General features: G+C 39.5%; 1 protein-coding gene across 1 annotated transcript; it reads left to right on the forward strand.

Moving 5' to 3' along the window:
* Positions 1 to 236: 236 nt before the first annotated feature.
* CRKL (v-crk avian sarcoma virus CT10 oncogene homolog-like) lies at positions 237 to 14511 on the forward strand. Its single transcript, XM_009581050.1, has 3 exons — positions 237 to 550; positions 4151 to 4613; positions 13788 to 14511. Exons 1-3 carry the CDS (start codon positions 237 to 239, stop codon positions 13920 to 13922), a joined length of 912 nt encoding a protein of 303 aa, XP_009579345.1. The 3' UTR covers positions 13923 to 14511.
* Positions 14512 to 21879: the final 7368 nt, after the last annotated feature.

The following is a 21879-nucleotide window of genomic DNA, read 5'->3' on the forward strand; positions in this document are numbered from 1 at the left end:
ACCCCGGCCGCTCCTCGGTCCTTCGCCTCCAAAGGCACGGAGCTTCCTTCTCTCCCTTATCCCCCTTTCCCTGGGCTTCCTGTCTTCTGGGCTGGGCACTAGCCGCTTCCTCCTAGCCCCCAGCCCGCTGCGCCTCCCAGGCCTCCTTGCCCAGGTCTTCCCTTCTCCGGGTCTTTTCCTCGGCCTTCGGGCTCTTCACCTTCCTTCCCCCCCCTCTCCCTTCCCCGCCCGGAGCCATGTCCTCCGCCGCTCGATTCGATTCGTCGGACCGCTCCAGCTGGTACGTGGGCCCTGTGTCCCGGGCGGAGGCGCAGACGCGGTTGCAAGGGCAGCGGCATGGCATGTTCCTGGTGCGGGACTCGTCCACTTGTCCGGGGGACTACGTGCTCTCAGTGTCCGAGAACTCCCGGGTTTCCCACTACATCATTAACTCCTTGCCCAACCGCCGCTTTAAGATCGGTGACCAGGAGTTTGAGCACCTGCCCGCCCTGCTGGAGTTCTACAAGATCCACTACCTGGACACCACCACCCTCATCGAGCCTGCGCCCAGGTGAGTGCCACCCTCCCTGCGCCCCACCCACTGCCATCTTTGCTCGAGGTGGCGCAAGGCGAGGGGATGTCTTGGTCCAACCTAGTAGCTCCAGGATCTTAACGTCGGATGTAGGGCCATGCAATGTATACTAAGGAAACATTTGTTTATGGCCCTCATTTGAAGCTGTTTCTAACAGTGGTGCTTCTTAGCACTCTGGATCTTGGTGACCGTTATGGGTTGCTCTTTCAGTCGAATCATTCATATAGTTCACAGGGCCTGTCCTTGCAGTGTGCATAGGCATATGTAAAGGTACCGTGTACATCTCTACCACTGGCTATAATTGCCTTGCAAGAGGGTGTGGTCATGCTTTGTGTCAACCTCTTCTTCTGGTATTGTCCTTCTGTTCCTAGGTTGGTAGAGAAGCTGCTTCACAAGCCTTCTCCTCAGTGACTGAAGTACAGCCTCTGAGCTTAAGTTGCTGTCTGCCCCTGCATTCACTCTGATTACAAAAGAACAGGCCTTTATGTGATTAGACTGCTTCACTCTGTTAAGTCAGCTTTAATACATTCTAGGACAGCATTTCCCAAACTTCTAGAGTGGTGTTTCCACCCCCCAAAAAATGTAAAACATTTATTTCTCATAGTTCGGCTGTGGCACTGTTCATCTATATCTGCATACACTACACTGAGAAATGCTATTCTAGGAGGATGGGAAAATGTGACTTGGCTATGAGCTCATTCTTTGTCCTGTTCCCAACATGGGACATACCTGCAACTTGCATCAGTAAACTGCTTATCAAGAACTCTAGAACACATTCCTTATTTTTAATTAATAAAGTCTTTTCCACTATCTTATTTCAAAGCTTTTGGGCTTCCTGGATAGAATGAAGTGAAATAAAAGCTAGAAAAGTAGTGACACATTAAAAAAAGAAATTCAAATTCACTCACTTCTAAATTCTGCAGTTTAAAATCTTACTATGTTTTGCAGATTAGCAAGTTCTTAGGGGGGAAGAATAACTTTGAGATTTATAGTCACAATTTAACCTTGGCATAGGCCAGTTCTTAATGACAATCAGTAACTTGTCAAAGGTTGACAATAACTTGTCAAGTTGAAAAACTCAAGTGGTCAAAAAAAGTCTTTCTGTAAAGCTGTCAGGTGATGGGAGGGATGTGACAGAAAGCACTAGCTTCAAGAACTCTTACAGTTGCTGAGAAGTCTTCTGGGTAGTGATTGTGCTGTGGCGGGAAAGATGGGTAGGTGGAAAAAAAAAATTCACTTTCACCATTGCAGGAACGCTTAAATGGAGCTGCCCAGTGTTATGTGCATGCTTAAACTTGTGGACAGTTGGGACGAAAAAAGTCTACACTGAAGCAATCTTTACGCTTATCTCTGTTCTCCTTAACCTGGATACTGTTGTGCCTTTCTGGATGTAAAAACTTGTTCTTAATCATTTATAGCAATGACTGACTTGGCTTTCTCAAAACACTTCAAAACTTAGCTGATTCCACTTGCTGACTTGGCATTTGTTAGGAGTCTTGTGTGAAATATTTTATGGACATTTTAGTACCACCTTATTTTCAAGGTTTTGATTGCATATTGTTCTCTCAGCACACAGGGACAGATGGGACCTAGCCTACTGTGAACTGACAAGCTTTTTTATAAAGCAACAAATGGGATCAACTAGGTGGTTTTCCTTAGCATAATTTTTGTTCTAAAGTCTTTTAGAAAAATCAATTACATGGTTGATGGTTTGAAGTTCTGTTTGAAGGAGACTTCCTGCTGCAAGAGGGAAGACGAGAGGTAGCATTTCTGGATTTTTTTTTTAATTTATTTTTAGTTAATGGACTAGATTTAGAATAGGGGTGGACAGGTATGTGCTTCAGAACAGTTATTGCTAATTCTTATTTCTCTTGGCATTTTCAAGGGAACATCGCACTCAGGTGCTTGTGCTTTTGAAGGCTGTTGATTCTTTTAATTTCATAAAGTACAGTATGAAGAGGTGGTTTTCGTGGTAGGATTAAGTAGTTTGTTGTATATAGCCACACAATATTTTTAGCTCTCGGAGATGACATTTTAAACTTGTAAAACCGTTGAAAACTGACTGGTTTAAGCTTTCTATTTGTTTTGTGTCAATAGTGAGCTCTGACCATCATTGCAGATGTTCCTAAGCTCTTGCTTATGCAGAGTGACTGCTCTCTAAAGGGTTCCCTCTCTCCCCCCGCTTTGGTTACAGCAGGGTGTCTTAAAGAAGTGTATATCTTTCTGTTTAGGGCTTCTGGCATATCTTGCAAAAATCATAGGGATTTGACTTCCATCTTATTTTGCAAGTAGCAAAAGAGAATTAAAGTAGGCTAATGACATGCATTCTTGCGATTGTAGCTTAGATAATAAGTATCTGCTATGGCCTATATACGTTAAGATTTCTGACAGCTGCTTTGAATAAAATATATAAAATTTATGATGAAAATAGATTGCAGTGAGAATAGTCTCATTTGATGAACAATCTTAATATATTATCACAGACAATGAAGTGACTGTATTGGACAGATGATGGGCATAGTAATAAAAAATGATGTGAATAAATTAAAGGTAATATAATGGTTAATAAGGCAAAGGAATATTTCTGGATGGTTAGCTTTTTCATTTCTTACTCCATTCTTACCAGTGGATGCAAGTATTTCATATTGTCTTTTATGAAGATGTCACTTTTAGGTTATTAGGTATTTAAATATGCAGTAAAACTAAGTACTTTGAAACTAATAATTTTTCTGTTATAACAACCCTTTGAGAGTTGAAGTAAAGATAAGATTAGGGACCTTAATTCCATATTACTTTCCCGAAAAGAGGGGAAAGGTGGTGTCTCCTAAAAACACAGGATCTGCCTATCTCTTTTCTTAAAGAAAGGAGTTTTCATATAAATGTGACTGGCTGTCCCCAACATTCTGCATGTAAGTAGTAGGATTTGGTTAGAAAGATGGCATACTACCAATCAGAAAGACAACATTGGGCTTCTAGCTTTGAGTTAGAAAACTGTAAGTGTTTATCATACCCTCCCTTTTGATCCCTCTTTCCACTATGCTCCCTCAAGTCCAGCATTTAGAGTTAGTGAATTCTTTAGAAGTGGATGCTGAAGTTAAGAATGTAGATGTGATGAACTGATGAGGATTATTTAGCTCTCCAAGAGCCCCTCCACCTCAAGTCACCCAAATAATTATAGTTTGTTTTTATGTATGACCCCGTCACCCAAATAACTTTAATTTGTTTTTACGTATCATGACTCCCATAACGTAAGCTATAGAATTAATTTTATTCTACTCTAAGATCCTCACAGCAATCCAGAACAGATAGATGAAGATTTTGCATTATTCCTCCCAGTTTTCTGCATCCATGATAGATTTTTATTGGGTTTCTGGGGAAGCTAATTTGGGTGTTTATTACTTGAGAGGATGAGTTACTCATGAAATGTCTCACAGTGCTACCAAGCCAATACTTTTGTTACAAAGCTGAATAAGTAATTCTCCTCTAATTGGTGTTCCTACTGTAAAACTGGTACTTAGCTTTGTTACTGGAAATACAAAACAATAGCTATCGCTTATACCAAATCTTTTTTAAACTTAGGTATCCAAGTCCACCAATGGGATCTGGATCTGCCCCTGCTATGTCCACTGCAGAAGAAAATGTGGAGTATGTTCGGACTCTCTATGACTTTCCTGGCAACGATGCTGAGGATCTTCCATTTAAAAAGGGCGAGATACTGGTAATTGTAGAGAAGCCAGAAGAACAGTGGTGGAGCGCCAGAAACAAGGATGGTCGGATTGGGATGATTCCTGTTCCTTACGTAGAAAAGCTAGTCAGATCTTCTCATGGGAAGCATGGAAATAGGAATTCCAACAGTTACGGTATTCCAGAACCTGCCCATGCTTATGCTCAGCCTCAAACCGCAAGTCCCCTTCCCTCAGTATCCAGTACACCTGGAGCAGTGATCAATCCTCTGCCATCAACACAGAATGGACCAGTCTATGCCAAAGCTATCCAAAAGAGAGTACCCTGTGCTTACGACAAGACTGCGCTGGCATTAGAGGTAAGTTTTTCCTCTCAAGTCTGATGGTTTTCAATTGTTTTGTAAAATAAGAAACTGAAAATTGTTAGTGGCAAAGTTGTGGATGACTTCATATGGAGTCTGCTTGTCTATGTCAAGGGACTGAGAAGAAGTTAGGTTACCTTCTGAAGAAAGATCTACAAAAATTGCTTCATCTATACCACTTCCTTTGAGAAAAGTGACTAAGTTACTTCAGGACCTGTATTTACCCTCTCCTTGCCTGTTCAACAGTGCAAATATGTTACGATGGCAGTGGAGTGTATACATCCTGCTGTGGAAGTAAGTGCTAGTCAGAGGATGACTTTGCTTCTCCACCTAATCTTGGGGAAGGAGAGAGATGTTTCATTAATCATTGCAGTATTCCAGGTTGAGAACTGGCAGTACCATCCTTCAGAGAAACGAAAGGATTGCTGATGAACAGTCTTTCTGATCCTCAACTGTAGTATGAGATGCACTTGAGTATCTGGTGCTGGGCAGAAATATATCAGAAGTACTCTAGTCCCTTTTACTTTGGTTTTCAAAAGTGGAATTTAAGAAACCTTAAGACCTAAATTGGGCGCAAGGGGGTTAGATGTAAGGCTGTAGTGTAGCCTCTAAACTTGTGTTGAACCTTTAATAAGTTCCTGTGCTTGCCAAAGCGGTTTTTTTTTTTTTATTAGGGATGTCTTTAAGACTTTAGAGCTTTATTCTTTAAATGGTAAAGAATTCATGTTACAATTCTAGTTTAACTGGCATAAATGATGGATTGGAAGAAGTTTTTAAAGCTATATCCAGAACACTGAGACTGTTACTTTTATATTTAGATTATACTGAAGGCTAGTTAACCCATAGTTCAAAAATGTTTCACCTGGAAAAAGTGCTAGTCTCAAAGATGAAATTTGAGCGTGCTACAATACTTCAAGGAGCAAATGCAAGGAAACAAGTGAAGGAAGCAATAGCATTTTAGCAAGTAAAATAATAGTTTTAAAAATACTTTTGAACTCTTCCTGTTGCTTTTGCTCAGTTACTTTGCAAGTTAAAGCTGTTACTTATAGCTGATACTTTTGACTGAAATTTGAAAGGTTATATTTGTGACTTCCAGTTATTCATAATAGTTGCCCTAAGTGTTTTTCCTCCTGTATTTGTAAAATCTCTACAGGTGATTATTCTTACAGGGTTAAAAGTTAAATACATATCACTGGGTTTTCCTTGAGCCTTATGAAATCTAGCAGCTTGTTATTTGTGAACAGTGTGTGAAAATTATCATAGAGCAAAGCATAAATTCACTGCCAACTGCACTGTACAGAAGATTCCTGCCAAAACTACTCATTCTAAAAACAAAGCAAGGCAAGGAATTTATTTTGTTATGTTATCAATGTGTCATGGAATTACTTCAGGGAACTTGCTTTGCTGCAGGGTAGCAGAACCACTTGGAAGGATGGCCCTCACAAATAGATTTTTCTGACTTGCTCTTTAGTGACCTCGTTAATCCTGTCATTTTAGCTACTCTAGTATACCAGTAGGATTAATTCTCTGACCAACACGTAGGTTTGAATTGTTTTGAACCTTCAAATTGCTGAAGTTTTGTTTGAGAGATTCTTCTCTTCCACTGAATTCTCATCCCATATTGCCTCATGTCTTTGTGTCTTCCACCACTGGCATATTTTGTCTTCCTATGTAGTCCGTTTTCTTTGCAAGTGCACCTTAGCCACACTGTGGCTTCTCAAGAGGCTTCAGAAGTAGAATTCTGGGAACTGATCTACATTTTCATTAAAATCAGTGATGACAGCTTCTCCATATCTATCCATGCATAGGGAACTTTAGCAACCTCATTATAGCAATATTTTTTTTGTCACATGTACTACTCTTAAAGAAAAAAATCCAACTTCTTTTCATGATCTTCCTTAAGATTGTCTAACACCTGCTAGGCCCTGATGATGTATTTAATCCCAACTTTGTCAGGACTCTACATGTCACTAAATAATCTGGACCATTTGAAGCTTCTATTTTGAAAGAGCACGGAAAGTAGCTAGTGGTAGGGAATTGGGGAAGAACATTAATGGTGTTCTTTCAGAGTAATAGTATTGGACAGTTACTCCACCTTAGTATAGGCGTATTCTAAATCACAGTTCAGCTTGTACAGGTAGAACACCTTGTTAGTATAATTATACAATGCCTGATTGCGTAATCTCATTTAAACTGATAAAACAATATGAGAGCAAAATGTCTGTTTGCTGGCTCTAGCTTTGTGTGATCAGCACACAGACAGTACTTAAAAGGAAGAGAATACTATCTGGAGTAAGTAAAGCTATTGCATAGTAATCTGCTCGACTTCCTTTTAAGTGGAGGGATGTCATTCTCCTGGGTTCGGCTTGAAAATGGGACAAGCTCTCTGCTTGCAAGTCCAGTTTTTCTATTTCACACTATTGTTTACATAAGCTTCAGGAGTTTTCTTTAAGAAAAGATAGAGATCCTTAGCCTGTTACAGAGAAGTTGGTTTTGTAAGGAAGGTATAATTATTTTTTAAAAAAATTCTCCCATGAAAAATGTAACTTGTAAAACAAGTGAATATTCTACTGAAAATCTGAAACAAGATCTGTTTGGTTGGATAATGATGGAGTGTTTAACTTTTAAATAGTATTTTAAGTGTGACAGTTTAAGAGCAACTACAATGTTGTTCCTGTAAGGGTACTAGTTAATATGGCATTTATTACAATTTGGACCTTGCTGGGCTAAAATTATTTAGCACTCATATTGGTATTATTGAAGTGACTAAAGTGTAAATGTTGACTTGGTCCTACTGCATTATATGCTCTACTTTTATTCTCTAAAATAAAAAATTAAATAGTACTCTGTTTATAGGCTAAAATAAAAGTTTTAAGTATAGCTACTATCTCAAAGCATACAGTTGGTATACATTTAACTTTGGGTGTCTCCCTGCACCAGTGAACAATTAGTAAAGCCCATGATGAATTAAATGTATTTCTAAGATTTGCATATACTGTTGTCAGTTGAGTTAGTTACCTTGGCAGTTCATATTTAATGTTTTTAAGGACATGATTGAAGTCTGCAGTTTCTCACTGCAACTAACTTTACTACTACTGTGTGTAGTATTTTCATGGATACTGCATTAAAAACAAAAAAACAAACAGCCAAACCACAGAAGAAGAAGAAAAAACCCACCAGCCACCCAGAACTGTTTCTTTACTTGTGTGCTTTTAGCCAAGAAGCAATTTCCTTCCTTTCTGGTGCTCTAGAGGAAGGAATATGAAGGACAGGGATACAGTGTCCTGTATTTATTGGGACTAGAACTCTACATTACAGGGTTATGTACTGCTGTTCTTCAATCCTGCTTTTCTTTGGGAAAACTAGGAGGGCAATCCTGTCTTCAAAGGTTATACAGGAGAGCACTTTAAGGAGGTGATGAATTTTGTAAGAGCACAGATCCTTTGGCACTGTCTAAGTCTACCTTAAAGTTTCTCAGCATTTAATAACCTGTAGTTCTATAGCCAGCCTGTTAACAGTAATATGCCAACGAGGCCTTGTTTTAAACTAGAATGCTCTAGCCAGCATGTGAAGTGTATTCAGTGCCCAGTAGACTAAGACCTGGTATGTTTTACCTTCAAGGAGCTTACCTCTTGGTATTCGGGTACTTCTTGTTTGGATCTAGAGTAGTTGATTGATCGCTAACTTCTGCACAAAAAAGTTCATTATGTCCAGCGTAGTCAGTAGATAAACTAATGGTGGATAATACTACTTAAAAACAAGTGAACTGTTTGAAGGTTGATTCAGGACATGAGCAACAAATTCCAAATTCACTTATAAAATGGAATGAAATGGCGTATGGAACCAGAAAATGGGAGACCAGCAGCAGCCACTAGACTTATGTCTGCCATGTGTTTAAAAAACAGTTCTTAAATATATTGCAAACACTGTAATAAGTGTCATAGACCATTTTGAAGGCAGTAGTGTCCTAGAGTTCATCTCCAGACTTAACATGACAGCGTTACGGAATCTGAAGACTTTTTTTAAACAAGAGCTTCACTATATTTTTATAGCGAAGTTTTTGTATTAATGATGGCTTTTTTTAGACCCGTACCAGCATTATAGTATTAAGTAGTTTATCTGTTCATGATATATCAAACATATACATGTATGTTTGCTAGTACAGAGTTAACCTATCACTGAAATGTTTTGGTGCAATAAATATCCATTTACCATAATTATATAACTGACTTACAATATTTCTCTTGAGCTTGTTACAATTAGGTTATAGTTAACTTTTTTCCTCTTCAAAGGAAAGTTGAGACAAGTAGGCCAAAATGTGCTAGTAGTAGAACTTTCTTAATTAGGAAATTAGGCTACTTTTACTAGACAACAAAAATTGTGCTTTTCTTAAGCCAAGGAAACTTAGTATTGCTGTGTTAAACATTAAAATGCATCTAACCTACAAGACCTAGATTTTAAGCAAAATATTGAGCCTATACTTGTGTAGTGTGAAGTGTTGATCAGGGAGCTTTAGTTCTGGTTACTATTGAATTGAAAGTGACATTGGCAGCAGGATTCCTGTGTCTGTGCTGACATGCACCAGCTTTTCATTATGCTACCTTGAAAATACAGCTGACAATTACTTCAGAGATTTTGTGTGCAATCTTAATCTTTGTAACTTTCTTTTCCAATCAAAGTTATTGATCATGATAGTGCCGAGTGCTTCACAATTTAATATACATTCACCCTCAGAACAATTTAATATACATTCACCCTCAGAGTTTGTTTTCAGATGAAACTGAAAGTGGCATGGATAACCTAGACAAGATCCTCTGCTACAGTGAGATTCAGTGTGGCTCAAGAATAATGGTCTATGGGAGTTTTGAGCTCTCCAAATTCTGTACAATCATGACAGCTGGCTTAATCAGATGGAGACAGGCTACCATCATTTAATGAAAAGCAGCACTTTATCTGTGGTGCTGCAACCCCAACTCTGGCAATTGTCCTAGCTATACTTGAAACGCAAACTTCTGTTGTTTTACTCTATTCTTAGATGAGGCTAGATTAATTGCATCTAGGACTTCAACATTTCTATGCTGCCCTTTGACCTGCTTTCATGTCTCAAGAATGGTTGAAGGTCTTTCTTCTGAACTACTTGATTCTCTCATTTGGGCATCAACTATTATTCTTCTGGCACACAACATCAGAAATGAAGGATAATTAAGCTGTGCTTTCAGCCTGTTGGTTTGAATCTCCCAATACATAAAGCACGAGCTACTTCAGTGTCACTTTGTCCTGTTTGCAGTGTGACTGAACTCTGCCTCTTTTGTGTGGCTTAGCTTTATACCTTTTGGGGACAAGGGGATATCAAGTAATTTCTTGGTATTGAGCCTCGTTTATTCTTCTCCAGAACAGGCAGCTGGCCTGAACAATTGTTTTGGTTTTGGTACTAATGCTAGTGTTAACAAAGAAGTTGAGTTGTGACACTAATTAGGATAATGACTGAGATTCAACACCCCAGAAATTCCAGAGAACAATATGTTTTCTATAGCTATTGACCCAGTGGGCTAAAATAATGATTTAGAGTTTTAATGCATTTTTATCTCCTTAAACTTATATTAAAGAACTATCAGCCATAGAACTGTTAACATATGATTGTTGGAGTATCTGTAAAACACGTTGAACTGGTTGACTGTGTGACTAAAATGGCATGCAGGAAACCTTTTGCAGTGTATGAATCAGCTTCAAATGGAAGTCAGGTATGGAAGAGTCTAGAGTGAATGAAGTAACCTTTCTGACTGGCATGTTCCACAGCTTGTGTTTCCCCAGGGCTTTGAATTCATGCTGTAACAGGGACATAATGAAAGGATGCTATCTGAAATACGTTTTGATTTTTATCATTTGGGTGGAACCAAATAGCTGCATTTCAGAAGTATTACTCATTTCAGCAGTTGATACTTCATCCAGCGATGCTGGCTTGCTTTAGAAGTGAATTAACTTATCTGAGAGATGCTGAGACTAAGGAAGCATTTTCCTAATTTATAGATAAGAGCCATGAGCTGTCCAGAGTCATAAGGAAGTTTGTGGCAGAGATGAGAATAGAACCAGGTCTCCTGACTCTGTCCTTGCCTAATCATAAGACAATCCTTCTGACTGGCTTAAAATGTTCTCTGAAAAAAAATAGTGTATTAAATAATTTTAGTGGGAGATCACACCTCAGCTGACCATATTATAGATGCTTTAAAAAGCATTTACCAAATATTGCTTTTAGTTAGTACTTTGGGGAAAAATTACATAGAGGGACTACTTGAGCAGAGTCTTCTAGACATTGTCAAAATGTCTAGAGGTCTTTAATATAAGATCCATGAGTTATTCTATCATGACATCAAGGTTCCTTCTCCAAAAATCTTGTTTCAACATGCTGTTTCATTTAATCTTCTCAGGGGAACTGCTTTTTTTATTTTAATAATATAGCACAAGAGGATATTCAGAAGCTTTCATTAAAAAAACCCCACTCTCAAAAAATAATATAAAGTTATTGCAAATCAATTTACTATTCCAGTGGTTCTTGGCATATGGGAGTATTTTTTGAGTAGCTTTTGTCAGCTAGCACTCTTTAATGGCAGATACTGATTTGTAGCATCTTTGCCTGCTCAGCAGTCTAAAGAATATTTTACATTGTTAATCTGCATGGCAGTTTATTGCAATGTAATAGACTTATATTGTACATTTTTTTTTTTTCACTCCGCTAAAGCAAGACTTCTAAACCTATTCATGTTGTAGAAATCATTTAGAGTCAAATTAAAGAATATCTTTGTCTAGAGCTTCAAAATGAATAATGGATTGATGTCTACAGCACGAGAGGAGAATTAAATTGTCAGACTCTCAGAAAATGCAGGTCCATGTTTTTGATCCAGTGTAGTACAGATTTTTTTTTTTCCTTCCATGAATAAGAATAAAGTGTTTGAGAGTGGCTTGGTTTTATGGTGTGGTGCAAATGCAGTTTCTTACTAGGTTTTAACTGTTGCGTCTTCTTGAATTTGGGTCTAAAACTTGGAACTTGAATCTGTCTTCAAGGGTTATTTAAATCTAGCAATGTAACGCTGAGTATTTATAGATGTTGTCAGCCTTTTCCTAAAGAGACATTTGTTAGGTTCCCGTTTAGGTCGTCTTGTTACTATTTAAAGTTTTCTCTAGCCTTTCTATTGAGTGAAAAGTCTGACAAATTATGCTTTTTAGCAAATACACAATTAAAGCATACTGCGGTAGCCTGTGAAGAGATGAAAACCAGTCAAATTAATGCTATATGTATGTGCTAACTATCATGGGCAGTGTATAACTACTTAATAGTATATGCTGACTTCATGTTTGAATTTAGGAACAGCATAAGTAAAGATGTCCATTTAAGAAAGTAATATGGTCTCAGTTATATCCCAAGAGCTTATGGGAGTTCAGAGGGTTTTCTCCTCTCAAAAGCACAAGATTACAATTGTTCCAAGTGTGACAGTCTCGAATCGGGGGAGGGGGGGGCGGGTAGATGGGAAACGGACAACCCAAGTAGTGGAGAAATGGGGGGGGGGGGGGAGCAACACATTTTGCTTAAATGTCTAATTTCATTCTAATATGCAACATAAAGCTTAAATCTCTAAAAAGAGTTTCAAAGGTTGAGAAATTTTATTTTAAGAGATACAATACTGAGCAACTGCCAAGGAGTTTATTATAGTATCTTAAACTTCACTTAAGGATTCTTGCTTCTGAGTGATCTTCAATAAGTATCTATTGGAGTAATGGTAACTGGTTTAAACAGGCTTCAGATCATCTAATGACATGCACACTGTTTTGTAAACTCAGGGGTTTTTTTCTTTAACAGAAAATATACAGGTCTTACCTGAAAAGTCTTAATCTCAGGCCCTTGGCCAAGGTCCTTAAGCTATCTGCACCAGTTCTAAATGTTAATATTATTTAGATAACGTAGACAAATTGTTATACATACTGTATCAGGACTAAAATCTAGTTTTTCCTTAAATAAGAAGATCAAAGCTAGTTACCTATGGATTTCACAGAAGTAGCTTAGTAACTGAGACTCAACTACAAAGAGCTTGGACCTAGTTTCGGGAAGAAACTTATGAACTGTTGGCCATTGGTCATAGGCTGGTTCTACTTTTTGCGAAATTAGTTATTAGCTGCTAATATCACTTTTCTAATATTTACTATAATTACCACAGAGTAAGTTAGGTAAACAGGAAGGGAGGTGTAAAGTTAGAGAGCGGCTGCAACAGACCACATGTTCAGCTATTCTGAAGCATTTAAGGGAGAAATTACTATTTAGCTAGTCTTAAATGCTACTTGTCAAATTGGATATTTTGCTTTGTAAATTATCCTAATCCAAAATAAATCCAGGCATTGAACAATGATAAGAATATAACTTATCGTCATTTGGGCTGATGTTTCTTGCTTGATCATAATTGAGCTTTTCTCATCTTTCACTGCCAGATAGGAAGAGACACAGTTATGGTAGGAAAGGCCTGACATGTCATCGTTTCTGTTTCAAATTCTTTGGCAGGAAGTAGAGGTGAAAACAACAAATAAAGCTAGAATCTGTACATCTAATGCGTTAAAAAAAAAGTTTGAGATTGCTTTTGCCTGCTTTGGAAGTGTACCATTATTTTAGAAACTACAGAAGCTTCTTAGACTGCGATAATCAGAACTAGAACTTCAAGTAATGGTTTCTTTGCCATAGGAATCTCTCTTTGAAAAACTAAATTTCCTTTGAAATAAGCCAGCTGATGCTAAAATCAGTATGAGTACTGTGCTCATTGGAATGGATGTTGCATCTCATTAGTGATGGTAGCTTTAGTGATGTTAATTTGTATCTCAGCCAAATATATTTTTGCATGAAGTTGTAAGCTTTCCTATAGGAAAAGGTGTAGTTCAGCAATTTGTCTGAATATGTAAATATACATTTAGTTAAGAGTCTGAAAAAGAATGCAGACAACATTATTGTGTTTAGCAGCAAAATGTTGGTATTTTAGTTAAGTAGAAGTAACTTCTTTTCAATTGAACCTTATGCCAAGAAGAGGGTGAGGGTTTTTTCCCTGCAATGGACTTGGATTTGTTTTTCCTCTTCATTTGATTTGTATTTGTATCAGAGGTGAGATTTCCATATGTGATAACTTTTTTTTTATGCAGGTTGGAGATATTGTGAAGGTTACAAGGATGAATATAAACGGTCAGTGGGAAGGAGAAGTCAACGGTCGAAAAGGGCTCTTCCCATTCACGCATGTCAAAATATTTGACCCTCAAAACCCAGATGAGAACGAATGATTCCTTCTGCCCAATTTACACTGCTGCTTCATTTTCCTGGCTATCATTAGCATTGTTTGAGGTGGGATGATGACTTAATGGCACATTGTTAGCATTGCCCATTTTCCAGCTTGATGCAGTTTGACGGTTCTTTTAATATACATTTGGAATACATACAACTGAAGTCACTGCCTGACCTTCATACCATAGTTGCGTCATCCAGAATTTAGTTTCACTTTTAAAACTATTGGGCCTTAAGCTGGAGAAGACTGAGCCGCTATATAGCAGAGAAGTATGGGAAGAAAACCTTTCCTGTTGAGACTTCCATGGACATTTGCTGGCTTGCTCAGTAGGAAGAGCCCTAATCTTAGATCAAACATGCAACTTGTGCGTTACTGTCCAACAAAAAGCAACAACAAAAATGCAATTTTAGGACTGAAGAAGACTTAGTTTTAAGAGAACCTGTCCTAAGGTAGTACACTTAAAATTATGGTCTCTTTAAAGGACAATAATTGAAGCTTATGTATTCTAAGCAGTTGTATTAGAAGCTGCTCTTTTCTGTTAACTCTTAAGCTTGTTGTTGACCTTCCTGAAACAGTGTGTGTTAAATGCAAATAACCATTGATTGAGCTGCATCGAAGCCGAGACATTTATTTATAAGGAAACTTAGGAGGGGTTGTAACCTGTTTTTGACATACTTAATGCATTTCTGTTGATTTTTGCAAGCACTAACTGTAGAAAGTGAGCTTTAAAGGGAAACACTTTGGCCTGCTCTACATACAGCTCTTCTGCAGTGTTGAAAGGGTAGTTTTACTAGTATAGAAGTGCTTGTCACTAAGCTGTTACTTGGTAGACAGATTGACCAGATTGCTATGGTGCAGAGAGGTAGGAGAGGAGTAGGACAGAAGAACTTGGTAAATACTGATAAAATCCCCTTATTTAAACACACACCTTTTATACCCATTTCTCTACAGGCTCCCTTATCTCTCCAAAGTTTCCTAGCTATGCCAGACCCAGCTTGTTGAAAGCTCCTTTTCAAACACAGTACCTTTTTTTCTAGGGTGTCGCCATGTTGTTGTGCTGCTTTTCCAGAGCCGCTTTCATCTTCTATTTTTCTCTCCCTCTTTTTCCTTGCTTGCATCCCAAGTCCTCTGCATGCTGCCATCTTTTTTTACCCTTCCAAATGAGTTGGCTCTGGTTTATATATCCCCCAGATCCTTCCCACTCCCAGCATCCTCTAGAAAATGGTTAATTGGAGTCAGCTGCCTGGGTTCCCCCATATGATAAATTAATGCTCAGGCTGGAGGAGGCCACAAAGGTGTCTATTATCAGTATAGCTTCTTTCCCTTTTTCTGTACATAAGCTATACTGCTGAATTTGTACTTACAGTAGGGAACTATATGGCTGCAAGGTAAATAAGTACAATTCATGCCATGCAGGTTAAGTCCTTAGCCTGTGTACAGGATAGGAAAGCCTAGGTACGGTGGTATCCTGTACCACCTTCTTTACATGTGTTTTGTAGGTGAACTGGAATGCTCTTTTAAAAATAATTGAACACAGAATTAACAGAATACACATTTGCAAAGACTACAACTACAAAACCTCCCTTTTCAGACAGCCTGGTTAAAGAAAAATTTCTGTTGCAGAAGCTGACTGGAAAACAGCAGCCCCCATTTTTTCAACTTTTGAAGACTGTCAATTGTAGCAAAATGAGAAACTTCAGACACCTGCAGAATCTCACCAGTTTTTATAAATGTCAAATTATATAAAAGTTTTTAAGTTCCACGTGTTTTCTTGTTGAGCTGTGTTGCTTCATCCTAATAAAAGCACGTTGTTCATAGCTCATGTGAAAGTGCCATGAGATCCTTAATTGGAAGGCACTGAAGAAATGCAAAAATGGCGTTTGCAACAAGACATTCAAAATACTGGGTTTTTTTAAAAGAAGTCTCTCCATTCATTTATTAGCTATTTTCTGTAGTATTGATCAAGTGGCTGACAGTCTAGAAGTTCTTGTAGAGCATTTTACTACCAAATTAACTGTGAAGTAGAGTAGCATTGACTGAAGTGTTTGGTGCTGTAAGAGTAATTCTTGACAATAGGCATTGACATTTGTCTTGCAAAGAAAAGCTATGCAGCTCTCTTAACTAAAGAAGGTCATGCTTTTTCTGTGCCCCAACTGTACCCCTAAGTTTACTACATAGATTGTACTACTGAAAGTCATCTTTGGAATACAGAAACTGCACTAAACTCAGTCTGCTGCAGAGAAATCTTATTTCAGACCTGACCTAATTACAGGCAGCTCTTCAGAAGACTGATTGTAGAATTCTTCCTTTGCATGGTAAATAAATACTGTGAGATTTGAGATCTTGAACATAACTTTTGACCTGGATTTTTTTTTTTCTACTGAAATAAGCGTCTTGACTCATCCCCTCGTTGAATAAGGTATACACTTTGAACACAAGCATTGTTTTAGGTTTAATTATGTTCTGATGCTGCAGAAAAGCAAAAATATTTTACCTTCAAAACTATGCAAAATTTGTGTGTAGTGGCATCTGATGCAAAGACAAGAATTCTTACATTTCTGTGAACCTGGTTTTGGGCCACGGATAAACAGTGTTTCTCTGAGTAGCAGCAGTGTGGTTCAGGTATGTTAAATGTGGTTTAAATGTAGCATACTGACCAGCCTAAGCTGATTGTAACCTTGGTCCATAATATGTCTTTGCTATTTTACCACGAGACAAGTATTTTCATATAAAGACTGCATTTGATCAGTTTGTGCTTCTCTTTGAAGGACTCTGGATTCTCAATCGCTTGTTGCTTGCTTACATGTGTGCTCTGTTGCTTTATGAAGCCTCTTAAATTTGAGTGATAACCTATCAGTGTAAATGTTCCTTGGGCGTGTAAGGTATACTTAATATGAAGCATGAGAACCTACAAGTGATGGCTTCAATCTATGCACCATTAAAGTTGTTCTTGCTTTTGAACTAGGAGCTGGTTTAATTACCTGGTGCCACAACAGTTAACTATCATGAAAGGCTTACTGTTTGACTTCCTCCTCTTGTGTACATGTGTATATAGACATTGAAGCCTCTGACCAGTCTGAAAGTTTAAATGAAAACTGTTTTAATCAGCGTCCATCACTGGATAAGCGCTAATTTAATTCATGATTGTTTACAAATTGGGAAAGAATAAACAAAAGGGAATATCCTGTTTGGGTTGGGGCTCTAAAGAGCTTGAGCATTATTTTTGTAAAGGGAAAAACAGCATTCTTTGTGCCATTTCATGTGCCTGTAAAGTAATTTTTTATATTGTATTAACATCCTGGGAACGAGTGGGCTGCCTTTGTTTTCTAGTCAAGTTTTCAAGCATTTTCCTCAATACCTGCATTTGAAAGTGAGACCTGCCTAAAAGACTGCCTTTTGGGACCAGTGAAAGCATTCTTGTATAGTTGTCATTTTCTGTTTACTTGTGTTAAATGAAAGTGTGTTTTGGGACAAGGATACAATTGCAGTGGGAAAGGTGGCCTTGTATTTGAGACAGTCTTCACTGTGTAAACTTTAAAACACAATATGTAATTTAAAGACCATGATCTTCAGGCAATAATATTAAGTGTAAGCTTTTAAAGTTTATTTCGGGGATCATAGCTTGTTTTATTTTTTGTGCTATAAGATTAACAGTATTAAATGAATTATATTCTTAGAATATATGGAGTGTCTTTTCTTAAGATTAGTGCCTTTTTAATTTCTTACTCCACTTATTTCATAGAACTGGTCCCAACATCAAGCCACTGTTTTTTTTTTTCCCCAGTGCCCTGTTTGTACAGTCTAAATAAAACTTGCCTCAACTTACAGTATTACTTGTTGTCTTTAGTCTTAAAACTTTGACAATATTAGCAGAGCATTTAAGTTCTTACTCTGTCATTACGATGCCCTATTTTGTGGATGAATCAGAGTGCCAACCCAAGTTTTCCAGAATCAAAGGAAGAATTAAGCAGGAGAAACCGCTGTTGCCCGGCTGAATGATACTCTCCTATTCCATCCTCCTGCCTCTTCTCAGACTACACTGCTGTGCTCTAGAGGTTCACCTGAAAAAGATGCATCTCTGGTTATACAGATTATCACTGTCTTCTCCACCCTCACACTCGACACTTCAGTGCTCTTCCTGTCACTGTATTTGATGCTGCTCTTTTGCCAAGACTTTTGAAGGTCTCTGTAGAAAACATGACCTTCTTTTACTGGAATACCCTTGACTGTGCTTCTAAGAATGACTGATTTATGCATACAGTTTGAATTTAGCTTGTTATTGTTTGAGTAAATAAGCCGTAACCTGTGCAGGTACTGGAGAGTGGAATGGCTGGCATTCTAGCCACTGTTGGAAGGTGTCAGCATAATACATCATAAATATCTGCTTTTGCAAGTCAAAAAACAGGAGGTCGTCTTTTGCCTTTTTATAGTCAATCCAGACTAAGAATAGCACTAACCAGAACTTAATTTTTTTTTAATATTTGGGATCATTCAGTTAAATCATTAACAATGTGTTGAAAGTTGAGATGATCTTATGTAGGAGAAAAACTTAAGAGGAATGTCAGACTCAACTGCTGCAAAGGAGAAGTCTAAGAAGCTTGCGTTGTTTCCCTGGACTCCTTGTAGGTATGTTCACAGCCTCATGTTTGTCTTCTCTGGAGTACAGATTTCCATGCGATGTTAATAAACATTCATAGCCAACTCTGCATAGTGTCTTATCATCAAATGTTCACATTTGGCAAGTTACATTTCAGAGAAAAACACCAATATTTCAAATAGGCAAGCAAGAACAGGTGAGGGGCATGCAGTAGGCCTGATAACCCTGTTTCAAATGATTTTGTAAGCCTTTAGCTTTCAAGCAAAAGCTGGCATTACTAGCCCATTACTGCAGCTGCTTCTTGGGACATCTTCAGTAGCTCTTGCTTTACTATTTACGTAGCAAAACCAAGTATCCCCTGCTCTACTAGCAGTCTGCTTCCTACAAACTGAATTCAAGCCATGGGTGCCGCAGCAGCAGCACTGTTCCTGTCTGTGGCGAGATGTGTACAATGCAAATGAACATAGGTGCTGCACATCCTTTCCAATGCAATGGCAGGCCATGAACAGCGACTGCATGGGACAGTGGCCTGGGCTTGGTTTTGTTCTGGTAACATCCAGGCTTCTCTGACACTAAACTGCAGCATTTACATGCACTTTTATTAGGCAGTGGGAGACAAAGTGCCTTCATAGCCGGGGGCTTGGGGAAGTTTGAAATACCTGTGTTCAGTACAGGAAAAACTTTATTGTGCCTCAGAATGCATCAGGTGTCACCAAGTATAAATCTGCACCACTTCATATTGATGTGAGGCCACAATAATCTACATTCTCTTATTTCATTTTGTGTTTAGAAATAACTCCTTTCTACCACTTAGGCTAGGAGTGGGTTGCTGGGTTGCTTTACTGTGGCATATTTCAATTATGAGAAGGGACAAATTCCGTAGTCTGAGTGGGCTGCAAGGGACCGTGATTTGTCTCTGCATTTTAAAATGCAGGCTGCTTCCTGCCTGCCCAGCAGGCATGAATCCCCAGCAGTGCATGCCCTCCACCACCTGTAACTGAGCCTGGCCTCCCTCTGTCTGGCTTCCTACACCCAACGCTGACCTCCAAGGTAATTTTCCAGCTGGGGACCACTGGTCTTAACACTCAACTTCTCCATGGGCTGGCACAGCTCTCCCCTCACTGCAGTCTGGATTCGGGTTTTGTACCAGGAGTACTCAGCACAGCAGCCACCTAAAGCTCCAGCAACAGCCAAGTCAAAGGTAATGAGAAACAAGCAGTAACTCAAGCTGGGTTTATTTCTGGCTTACCTGCATACAGGCTTTCACTGATTTAAATTTGAACTAGTTTAGTTAGGTCAGTCCAACAACAGGCAGCGTAAGGCTTATTTTTTAGGTGCAAGCTACCTGGGATGAGCTAGGCTTACCAGTTTGTCACCTTCATTTAATTAAAAGGTTTTATTTCTAAACCAGTACAACAGTAAACATCCCTTCAGATTCAACTATATGTGTGCCTGCTTGAGCTTACACCAGTAGGAAATGTGCCTAAATACACTCAAATAGACTGCTGCCACAGCAAATGAACACTTTTCCTTGTAATTTTTTACGTGATTTAAAATAGTGTGGATCGTGCACGTAGGAAAGCTCTTCAGGTCTGTATTCACCAGCAGGGATGGCTCACCTTGGAGCAGCTGTAGGTTTCTGTCCCTTACACTGTCCCCTCTGCCTTTTTTTAGAGGACAGATCAGCTGCTCTCATAGCAGCTGTTGAACCACAAGTCACGGCTCAGCGTGGTAAGGTAAAGCAGTTCCAATTTCAAGGTTAGCTTAATACCCCAAGCTGCAAACTCTGCCAGTCACTGTGCAAACAGCTGAGCCCTCCTGCATCAGGACTGCGAGTCCAAGAGGGACAGGCAGGCAGTAGGGCAAGAAACCATCACAGCTGTCCCAAAGCGAGCCTCCTGCTCTGAAATTTGAGCACTAGGATCCAAAGTTGCACCAATTATTGTAACTCATTAACAAAGACTGTTGTGTTCTCACCTTGAGTCAGGTTATCAACGCACTGCTCCAGCTGGACAACCCTCCACAGGAGCAGCCTGGGAACCCGGTGCCTAGCCCTGTGACTCGGACCATCTCTGCTTCGTGGGGGCTCCCACTCCACATCAGCACAATCTTTGGGAGCTAAAACCTGAGCTACTGCCCCTGCTCAGTGCGGTGATGGCTGCTCACTGGGGGAACCCAGCAGCCCCTCGTGAGGTACACACAGCCTCACCTGCAGAAGATGCCATCCTCACTGCTTCTGAGACAGGCACAGGGAGCGAGGGATGATGGGGAATTAACACAGCGCTCTCCTCAGATAACCTTCCCAGCACCTGCTTACTTCATTCCAGGCATTTTGTAACTAGAAACCTCCCTATACAAGTTATTAGTCTAACCCGCTGCTGGCGCACCAGACAATCGGGATCAGAGCTAAATCTGGGGTACCCGCAGGGAACCAGCTCCTGCTTTGTACATCCTGGCTGGTCCAACAAGGGCAGCTGAAAGTCAGCGCTGAAAAACCCTCCACTTGTAATCTTGCACTTGGACTAGAAATTAAGCACTAAAGCAAAAGAGAAAGTGTGGATCCCAGGGACTGTTAATGCCCCTCCACTGTACTGTGTTTCCCAATCCGCGCTTTCTAATGAATCCTCTCCAGACCCTGAGGCAGTGAGAGCTCTCGCTCTCATGTCAGAGGATAGTGGGGGCAGAAAGGCAGCGCGGTGAGTGGTCGGAGCAGCGCTGGACATGCTGCTTTGCCTTGCCCCAGCTGCCCCTGCGGACTGCCCCAGCACCCGAGATTCGGCTGACTCAGGGGGAGCGGTGAGTCAGAGGAGAGGATGCTATTTTGAAAAGACAGACGGGACTGACATAAGTGAACAACAGGAGCTGGTTTGAAACTCTTGGCACTCGACTTCTGCTCAGCCCACCACTGCTCAGCAGCCAAGCCGGACAAGGAGACCCCCAGGGATGCTCCTGACAGAAATGACAAACCCAGCCAGATCTTAGAGCACACTGTCACTATCCTTAACTTGTCATTAAAAACATAAAAATCAAACTTGCCCATTTTTCATTACTGTGAAGTACCCCAGGTAATTTATGGGTCCCATGTATGTCTAGACTCTAATCCCAGGGTTTTTTAAATGTATTTTATGTCACTTTATTCATTTGATCTGAATTATGAGAGTCCCCCAGTGAGGGGACTCTCACTGGGACTTCTACATGCTGAATCCATTTCTGTAATCTTGGACTCCCTCCTTTTTGCCCTCGTGATATCATTAATCCACTGACCTTGAAGAGAAACAGCTTTTCTCCTTCCAGGTATCGCAGCTGGTGATCTGGCTCCTAGTTGGCAGCGATAATGGATACACAGCACTGGGCTGGC

Source organism: Fulmarus glacialis, unplaced genomic scaffold, assembly GCF_000690835.1.
Source record: "Fulmarus glacialis isolate BGI_N327 unplaced genomic scaffold, ASM69083v1 scaffold11617, whole genome shotgun sequence".
NCBI classification, from domain to species: domain Eukaryota; kingdom Metazoa; phylum Chordata; class Aves; order Procellariiformes; family Procellariidae; genus Fulmarus; species Fulmarus glacialis.

Bases quoted from the DNA above. Each gene is read 5' to 3' on its own strand.
- CRKL (XM_009581050.1), top strand. From the start codon at position 237: ATGTCCTCCGCCGCTCGATTCGATTCGTCGGACCGCTCCAGCTGGTAC. The intron at 551-4,150 runs GTGAGTGCCACC...TTTTAAACTTAG, and splicing joins CTCATCGAGCCTGCGCCCAG to GTATCCAAGTCCACCAATGG. The intron at 4,614-13,787 runs GTAAGTTTTTCC...TTTTTTATGCAG, and splicing joins AGACTGCGCTGGCATTAGAG to GTTGGAGATATTGTGAAGGT.